Source organism: Wasmannia auropunctata, unplaced genomic scaffold, assembly GCF_000956235.1.
Source record: "Wasmannia auropunctata unplaced genomic scaffold, wasmannia.A_1.0 LD335403.1, whole genome shotgun sequence".
NCBI classification, from domain to species: domain Eukaryota; kingdom Metazoa; phylum Arthropoda; class Insecta; order Hymenoptera; family Formicidae; genus Wasmannia; species Wasmannia auropunctata.
The window spans coordinates 26131-36597 of record NW_012027487.1 but is presented as its reverse complement, the minus strand read 5'-3'; the positions used below and the strand labels follow the sequence as shown (position 1 = coordinate 36597).

At 25.2% G+C, this 10467-nt stretch overlaps 1 protein-coding gene across 6 annotated transcripts in view; it reads right to left on the bottom strand.

Annotated features, from left to right (window-relative positions):
• Positions 1–1313: 1313 nt before the first annotated feature.
• LOC105457021 (vinculin) overlaps positions 1314–10467 on the bottom strand; it is a 20496-nt gene continuing 11342 nt past the window's right edge. The window contains exons 10-18 of one of the 6 annotated variants that reach the window (XM_011701423.1): positions 8883–8974; positions 8654–8747; positions 7356–7394; positions 6918–6989; positions 4841–4965; positions 4490–4729; positions 4292–4382; positions 4061–4096; positions 1314–1492 (exon numbers count right to left, since the gene is read on the bottom strand). In XM_011701423.1, the coding sequence (XP_011699725.1) occupies positions 1323–1492; positions 4061–4096; positions 4292–4382; positions 4490–4729; positions 4841–4965; positions 6918–6989; positions 7356–7394; positions 8654–8747; positions 8883–8974 (959 nt within the window). In that variant the 3' untranslated portion in view covers positions 1314–1322. Of the gene's footprint in view, positions 1493–4060; positions 4097–4291; positions 4383–4489; positions 4730–4840; positions 4966–5374; positions 5402–6917; positions 6990–7355; positions 7395–8653; positions 8748–8882; positions 8975–10467 lie in introns of all 6 variants that reach the window. The other 5 variants (XM_011701426.1, XM_011701424.1, XM_011701427.1 and 2 more) reach the window with 5 other exon arrangements.

Sequence of the window (10467 nt, the reverse complement as noted above, 5' to 3'; positions counted from 1 at the left end):
AGTCACTCATTCCAAAAAAATAATTTACGAGATAATTGATATTTCATGTTAAATGATACAATAAAATATGAAATATTTCGTAAGTTAATTGATTTTTCGATAATTTTATTATTCTAATATTTTTATATGCAGAATATAATTTATATTTTTAAAAATTAACACATTTCCATTTAAAAAATAACAATAATCTTCATGTGACATTGAAAAATAAATTTTTATAAAAATTGATTTTATTATTGTTTACCTCTTTAGATCTGATAATTTTTGTCTCTGAAACGTTTTTCTCTAAAAATACTTTTTTAGGATTACCGACTGTATCATTAACTAAAACATCTATATAGTATATTTCTTATTAAGTAAATAGTATATTATTAATTTATATTATAATTGAAGTGTATTGTTATATACATATGGTTATTTAACATGCAGCAATTATTGATTATATTTGTATTTATTTTGTAAAAATATGATATTTTAGTCCCATATAACATTGTATACAAAAAAGATAAAAATGTTATAAATACGTGACTTTTACATACATTATTATGTTTAATTTTATCAAAAAGACTTTCATTAAAATTTATTTGTGAAGAGTAATTATTTTAATAAAGCTAAAAAAAGAAGCTACCGAAGAAATATTAATGTGTGTATAAAATATGCTATTGTTATCGTATTATTACATATCTGTTATTTTATACAAGTCTATGTAATTAAATTATTGTAGTTTATTAAAGTATTAATCTTTTTAAATATAATATCCTAAGTTAAAGATTTTTCATTTATGTAATGATTAACAAGGAGATCAAAGATTAGTTTTCAACTTATATTTTTAATTATATTCATAAAATAATATTGATAATAAAATTGAAAACTTTGTTACATGTTAGATTGTTTTATTATATGTTATAAAAAATAAAGTGAGTATATACTATAAAAATTATAAATAATGAAAATAAACATTGAATATTGCTGCTCATTTATCTACAAGGGACTGTACGTTTTAGAATCTAGGTGTACATGTACTATATATATATATATATATTTTTTAAACATTTCTGTAAAAAAATCTGAGTTAAATAAACTGATAAAAAATAAACCAATAGAACAAATTAATTAATTTCAAAATCTATTAAACACAATATATAGCACATAGCTAATACTTGCAATTTATATAGATATATGTATTATTAATTTATTTCTAATATATAGATTATATAGAAAAATTTGCACTGTAATATATAAATGGATATGCTGTGTGTAAACGCTAAGCAAAATTTTGCAAAATATTCTCTTCTTGAAAAACTATATCTTTCTTGTATTATTTAATATTGATACCACGGCTGACGACGTACCCAGCGCAGTTTCATACCGGAAGCTGTACGAATTTTTATGCTAGCACATTCCGCTGCACGTACCGTCTCTTTTACACTTTGCATGAGATTCTGGGCATTTCCGACAAGCATGTCCGTTGCTTCCTGATCTTCTTCAGTACCTGTGTTCACATTATAAAAGATTCATATTATATCAGATTAAGTTGGAAAAATTACTTTCCATATTTACATATATATTTCTCATAAATTTCTAAAATTATTACACAATCACTTCATTATAAAATTATATTTGTAATATAGGACTGATAATGTTTTTCATCTAAATGTGTCAAATGGCAATCATGTCAAATGAAATGGATGAATGGATATTTCATCCATTCAAAGGAATGCAATAATACAAATATAATTTTATTCTAAATTACATAAGGATAAATATTTTTTTGTAAGTGCTAAAATAAAAAGAAGTTTTATTTACAGTAAAATGTGTAATGTGTGTTATGGCACATGCAGCATATAATCAGTAATTATCGTAAAAAAATCAAGAAACTGATAAGTAAATATGCAGAATATATTTAATGTACATATAATTCTACTAGAGAAAGTGATTCCGCAACTGCTATATCTGGAAAATTCAAGTTTTGTAAAATCAAGGATTTTTAAACAATATACATCTTAATAATTGAACATGCGAGCTGTAGTAATTACGAAAAAAATGCATGCATAGATAAGATCGACGATTGATCACTATTGCGAAATAGAGAAAGAGAATGAGATGATTATTTAAAGAAAACTTTCACATAAAAATAATATATTAATCGTTTGAATTTTAAATAAATGCATCTGTTCACTGTATATAATATATACAAATGATAAATTATAAATTGTGTTATACTAATTGATACTCATATATTAATTGATGACTCATTGATAATGACGAAATATATATTATAATAAAATACAATGCTTTCCATTTAGTGACACAAGTTGTCACAAATGTCATTCTATCCTTCTTAGCATTGAGTGAGTAGCAAAGACAAAATAATACTTGTGTCAGCTTGTATCACTAAATGGAAAACACTCAATATGTACATTTAATATGTACAGAATTCTAGAAATTTAAACAATGTATATCTCTCTTACGATTGATAATAAAGAAAAAAAAATAATAGAAAAATAAGTTAATGATATAGAGCTTTCTATTATCTTTTTGTAGAATGCATCTGCAATATGCAAAATATACGTTCATATACGAAAAATAAAATCATTATAAAGAAGGGGAAACAGAGTTTGCGAATATTTTGTTTTATCTAGATATGTTCTAATAAAACATGAAATATCTCGAAAAGTATTCATTTTTTGATTATTTTAACATTTTTACATATAAAATAACAAAAAGAATTATATACTTTGGAAGATATTTCATATTTTATCAAAATTATATCAAGATTGTGTGTATAGAATATAAAATATCTCGCAAATTTCTCTTCAATAATCTTACTTTAATATTTTTTTACATGTAGAATCATGAGAAAGGTAAACTTATCAAACTTATCAAAATGAATTTATGCTACTATTTAACAAAGAAATGCAATTGTATTGCAGAGATGCATGTTATTTCCGAAGAAAAAATTTCTAAAATTGTCTAAAGAAAGTTGTTATATCATTCTAATTTTTTAATTTTTTTCTCTAATATATTTTTTTTTATTATCAATCACACGGGAAATAATTCCTAATTGCCATACAATCGTTCTATATAGAAAATATAGAACGATTAAAGAATAATTAAATATTACTACATAGAATAAATTTACTATCTAAAAATTTGCTACAAATTTTATGAGCCACTTACTGGAGCCAATTAATTCATCTGCACCACGATGAGCAGACGTATACCAATGGCATTTAAAATGTAAATTAAAATATCAAAACCATGTTAGCCTATTTCTCTCATAGATCATTAGATTAATGAATTGTATTAAAATATAATTTGTCCATCTAATATTATGTATATAAAATTATATACAAAGTGTTAGATAGCGTTCATTAATTATGTAACGTTATTTCTTGTAAAAAAAAACTGAATCAAAAAGTTCTGAACCATTTTTTTCTATAATATTTAATGATACGGTTACTTAATGATACTACTGCAGAAATTATTGTTTCATTGAGTATTGTAGAACAATAGCAATTAAGAACAAAATTGTTCTTAAATAAAGTTCATTAATCATATAGCTGTTTATTGTAAAAAAATAAGTCAATGAAGTTGGAATTTCTGCAACAGTGACTGCTTCATTGTACATTGTAGAAAAGAATAGTTCAGGACTTTTCGATTTTTTTTACAAGAAATGACATTATACATATAATTAGGGCGCTATTTAAGATATACTCTGTATGCATATTGTGTGTGTACAGGGTGTCCCATTTTAATTGCCCTAGGCAAATATTTCGAAAAATACGCAAGATACGAGAAAGTGTTTCAGACAAAAGTTGTAGAACAAGAGAGGACAAAATCAATTTCACCAAAAAAATCTGAAGGATAATATTGGATAATAGTATTTCAGTTTCTTATATTCCTTTTCGAGGAAAAAGTAGAGAACGCATGCTGTGTTTCGGATGCTGTGTGTACTGCATAAAAGTCAAATATCAAGTCTTCAAATAGAATAAAAGAAACAACATCGAAAAAGAGAAAGAAGTAAAGATAACATCAAGCAAGTTTACAACTTTTTTACCATAAAGCATCAGCTCTTCCCAGGTCGGAAGTGTCTCTATATACAAACAATTTAATTTTTTCGTTAACAATGACTTTTACTTTCATTAATCAATGTTCATGTTTGAAAGAGAGATTATATCATCCTAGGGTTATTAATAAATATTCCTTAATAATTAATTAGACCGGCAATCATAATGCGTTACTAAATACAATCAATATGTAAATATATGTAAGTAAAAAAAAATTGTACCTTGTGCTCCAAGCATAGTAGCTTTTACTGTAGACAGTATCTTTAATTGTGTTCCTATAGTCGGTATACGCTCGCAAACTTGAAGAAGATTCTAAAAAATTTTTATAAATATAAAATTACTCAAAGGTATATATAAATTGTAATTATAATAACGTTAGTTCAATGAGATATTGATATAATCAGCAGTAATATACAAACCGTTCGAATACGTTTATCAGTGCATTCTCTGGCGAGTTCTTTTGCGAGACGGGTCACTTCCTGAGAAGCTTCCGCGATAGCTTTGGCACATGCGATAAGATCTCGTTTGTTTCCACCTTCGCCTCTAACTAGTCCCGATAATCTGCCCATTAAAATAGCCATTTTCTTTGCTGCTGCAATAATTTCATTGTCCTTGCTGGACCATTGTCGTACTTCTTGATGTAAACCGTGAGCGGCCATCTGTACAAAAAAAATTCATAATGTAATTTTTGTTTACACACATGATTTTATTATGTAATTTTATATGTATAATTTTTAGACAACAAATATGTTGAGTAACATTTCTTTTACCATTATTGGTTGATTGGGTTGAGGGGCATGCATAAACATTTCTTCCTCGTCATCTGTCTCGGGAGGAGGTGGTCTCGGAGGTGGGATATTGCTTCCAGGCAAAGGTGGACGAGGAGGTGCCACTTCTACACATAAGAAAAATAAATACAATATTTAAAAAATGTAAATGTAAAATTTTTGTGATATTTCTTTCCTTATCGTATATAAAAAGAATTCCAAATACATGAAAAAAATTAAAGTAATTTGTTATAATCATTATAAAAAAAATCTGTAAAAAATTACTGTTTGAGCTGCATTATGTATTGTTACGTATAGAATAAATATTCCTGTAAACAATTGCAAACAATGTATAAGACAAATAAATAAACTGTTAGATAAATATGAGAGTTATAATCTTTAAAGTAATAGTATTATTAGCTTGATGTAAAATGATTATTTCATATAAATTCACACAGCATATTATTAATAAAAATGGAAAAACAGAAAATTAATAAATTATGTTATAAAAATGTTGACATCTATTTAAATAATTACCATCGTTGATATTATAATCGTAATAATCTGATAATCCATGTAGCATTAAAAGCAAAAATGCATTACATTAAAATATAAGTCAAACATCATAGAACGTTATATGTTCCTACATGCACGTAATTATATATTATATTAACATCATGCAGCTTGGATGTAAAACTAAATAATTATTGTAAATATTACATAATATTATATAATATTATAAATATTATACAATATTTTATACTTCAATAAGCTATCATTAAATAATTTTTCTATATATCATAATTATAATAATCTTTAATTATATGTAAAATTAATAAAAATGTTAATACTATCTATGAAATTATAATTATATGAATCTATGAGATGCTATAAAATATTATGAAGATCATGTGCAATTATAAGAGCAAAATGCAGTTTGATTTATTAAATATAGAATAGAAATTTGTGTCAAATATCTCTTAAGCTTATGTAAATGTATGTACAACAAAATTTGTATCATATAAAATCGTATTTTAAGAATAATAAGTACACATTCTTGTTTTTTTGTATATGCCTATTTCATAACATTATGATCATATTCATAACGTTTTTCTTATATATCTTATGGTGTCTTAGTAACTACTAGCACCTAAAATATTTTGGAATCTATAAAATCTAGAGAAAAATTTTATTTATCAAAATTACACGGTACGAAGGGGGCTATCTGCTGATGGCGATAACTTTTGTCCAGGCGGAGGCGTTTCGGAGATTTCAAGGTCAACTTCGTTTTTTTAAATGGATATATATGATTTTTTTTACACAATATGCTTCTTCTAATTATTCTGCATACAAAAGTATTAAAGTCAAAAAATCAATACTTTCAAGATATTTAATATCTTTATCATACCATATTTTAATATAAAATATGAAATATCTCGTAAACTATTAATTTTTTGATAATTGTTGTACCTCATACTTTTATGAGATTTACAGAATAATAAGACGAATCGATTGGTGTAAACTGTGTAAAGAAAACACAGTTACTTAATTTAAAAAATATGCAATTTTTACATATTTTTTTGCAAAGTAACTGTGTTTTCTTTACATCAATCGATTTGTCTTATTATTATGTGCATAAAAGTATAAGATACAATTATTAAGAAATTAATGGTTTACGACATATTTCATATGTTATATCAAAATATGATATGATAAAGATATTAAATATCTTGAAAGTATTGATTTTTCGACCACTTTAATACTTTTGTATGCAGACTAATTAGAGGAATTATATTATGTAAAAAAATCACATAATTCCATTTGAAAAAACAAAGTTAAAATCTCCGAAGCGCCTCCACCTGGACAAAAATTATTATAGTCCCCTTCATACTGTGTAATTTTGATTAAAAAAAAATTTTCTCTAGACCTTATAAGATTCCAAGATACTTTAAATGCTAGTAGTTACTGAGACACGCTGTATATAATATGCTTTATCAATAATAGCATGCTTTATATCAGGGAAAAGAAATGTTAAAACATAAAAAACATAATTATTTACGGGATTGATATTATAAATTACCTCCGTCATGAATCGATTTGTCTAACTCGTTGTCAGAAGCCAATTCTTGATACAAAATATCAGGGTTCTCTACTAATTGGAGCAAACATAATTAACATTACAATCTGATACCAACGGATCTAAATTATCATTATTACTCTAATCTGCATTTTACATATGATAAAAATGAATGTAAGAAAATGTCAATGCAATGATGTTAATGCAAAATATTAATGCAATTTTATCAAATGTAATGTTATATAGTAAATGTATGTATATGTGTTTTTGTGCGCACAAGCATACACACAAATGCTATAAAACATATATATATATATATATATTTGTTTATATTATATAAATTATCTAATTCAATCTTTATCATATAACTTTTAAGAAACACATCTATAAAATTGTATTGCACACAATCATGCATAAGTCATATCATGTCAAACCAGATACCTTTATCTTTAGGATAACTATATCGGATTGGAATTTGATCTGTAAAAGATACATTCAGCAAACTTATTCTATTGATATTAAATTGATATTTTTTAATGTGTATTTTATGTATTTTACTTTTATTGCGTATGTGAAGTTGGCACTTCATTTTTTTTGCACAGTAGGTTTGAGCGCAAGTTCTACTTGCACCCGCAATAGTTCTACAGTTCCTGATAGGTTGCAATAGTTCCGATGAATTAAAGAAATAGCATTTTGAAAATATGAGGTGCCAACTTCCCATGATTTCAAAAAAGTGAATTTTACAATGAATTCTATAGTTTTCGAAGAGTTCTATAATTCCTGACAGGTTTTAGAAAGAATATGGCATTATCTAGCCGACTTTTTAGCATTATCTGACAATTCTGCAATAGTTCCAATGATTTCTGGGTAGATTTTTGTTCATAATTCTACCATTTAAGTATTTTTTAATACTTTGTAAACCCGAGCACTTCACTACAAGAGTAAAGTACTACGTTAGTGTGAGTTCTAGTTGACTTTTTGACATTATCCGGTGGTTCTGCAATAGTCTCAGTCGGCAGAATTCGCCGCGTGGTACTTTACTCTTGTAGTAAGGTGTCAGCAATTCAATGAAAATTCTAAAAAAAATACTTAAATGCCGGAACTGTGAATAAACCTATAGCAATCGTTGAAATTATTTGATTTGGACAAAAGCAGGCCCAAAAATATAAAAATAGACCAATGTCAAATGTTTCCCTTAGGCAAATTTTCATCCTATTTCCCTTCTCTGCTAGATATAATGTAATAAAAAATATTGTTCTATGCAACCATTGACTATATATTTACGAGTATATTTGTTGATTTAATTCCATGCTTAACGCATAGTATATAAAAAAAATTGTTAATTGGATAATAAAAAAATATTTTAATATATTTCCTCCTATCTTATCATATTTGTAAATTATAAAGAATATGTAATTATATACATTATTTATTTATTACTCATTTTTTAATAATTTGTCAATAGAATGTTATATAATTATAATAAAATTATATAACTCTATTGACAAATTATTAAAAAATAAATAATAAATAATTATTATTTTTACAAATTCTTTCTATGTTTATAAACCTTATATTTCTTTTCTTGCAAAATAATATGTCAATTAATTACTAATAATATGCCAATTCATTATTCAAAAAAGATTATTAAACCAATTTTGTTTTGATTTCTGTTTTAAAAAAGACATCACTTTTTAGCAATATTTTGTATACATATCAAATCTAAAAAATAAACTTACCGTCATTAATTTGTAACTGTGACATTTCTAGAGATGGTACCAAATCTGGCTGGATTACAATAGCTTTACGAACTTGTCCAACATTGGCTAACAGCTGCAAATATAACCATAATAAAATATATTAAATATACATATTGTATATATTTAACATGTAAGATGCATATTATATTAAATTTTAATAGAATATTAAATTTTTATAGAATATGCTAGCAAAATAAGAGATACACACTGCACGATTATTTTCTCTCCAGCGTGATACTGCAGTGTTATCATGGATATTCATTGCCACCAGTTTTGCGTCTTGGACCATTGGAGCAACGCCTGTTAAATATAATATAATGATTAATTACAGAAAAGTTGTAAATAACACTTTGTTCAAGTTTTGTATTCATAAATTTTTTACTCTAACAATTTTTATTTTTATTTATTAAACCAAACTCAAATGAATACATGTTTAATTAAGACAAACATTTATATCAATATTTTCTAGATTTATCAAGATTTGAATTAATATGTAATAAGGTGTTAAACTTCAAAACAAATTTTAAAATAAATGTTTATTGTCGTTAATCAAAGAAGATTTCTTATTGGAAACTACGCTTCTAGATTGGTTCTGACCCATAATTTGATACCAATTACCGAAGATTTTTCGAAGAAAAAGTCGAAAATAATGATAAAGTTAGACAATCCTGTTTAAAATATTAGACACTAAGAATTCTCCTTTATTAAAAAAATGTTACGTGTTTTCTGATTAAAATAGAGTCATATATCATTGAAATTTGTATTTGCTACTCAAGCAAACTTACAAAGGGAAGGCCAAGTCAGTGTATCACGAATCCTGATCCCAATTTTTTTGGTGAAACTGGAGGCAAAATAAAGATATAGTGTCCGAGCATTTGATCCAATGGGCCTTAGTTTTCGAGTAAGAATTTTCGAAAAATAAATTTTTAAATAACAATATTCAATATTTAATAATAAAATGCGATATATTTCTTTCATTTAACATTGGTTACAATAATGCTTGGGAAAAAATACAAATTTTTATGTAAAAAAAGTCGTACATTACAATATCAATAATAAAAAATAAAAAAAATAAAAACACGCATTAAAAATTTTATTTTTTTTTATTTTTTATTACTGATATTATAATGTACGACTTTTTTACATAAAAATTTGTATTTTTTCCCAAGCATTATTATAACCGATGTTGAATGAAAGAAATATACCGCTTTTTATTATTAAATATTGAATATTATTATTTAAAAATTTATTTTTCGAAAATTCTTACTCAAAAACTAAGACTCATTGGATCAAACGCTGGGACACTATATCTTTATTTTGTCTCTAGTTTTATCAAAAAAATTGGAATCAAGATCCGTGATACACTGACCTGGCCTTCCCCTTGTTGGTAAAAAGCCGAAACATCCCGCTTTAAACATTATTAAATGATATGATTTTATTCTAATATCTCTTATTTGTTCGTTTATGGCCCGTATTTCCTTTCTAATTTATTTCTAAATACATAATTTTTGTTTTAAAGTTTCAATATTTAAGAGAAAAATGTAATACACGATTTTGTTATAACATGTGTTTTTTAACAAAATGTTACTGTCATCAATACTCTTCTATCCAATTCTTTCTAAATAAAACTAATATTTGTCTTATTTAATTAGATTTTCTTCTTCTTTTCTCCTTTCCTGCTCTCTTTCAAAAATTTGTAGAAATTAAATACTAAATTATTTAAAACAATTAATTTTTCAATATTTTTATAAAATGAATTAAAGGAATGACTAAAAGAGAGAGAGGGAAAGAGG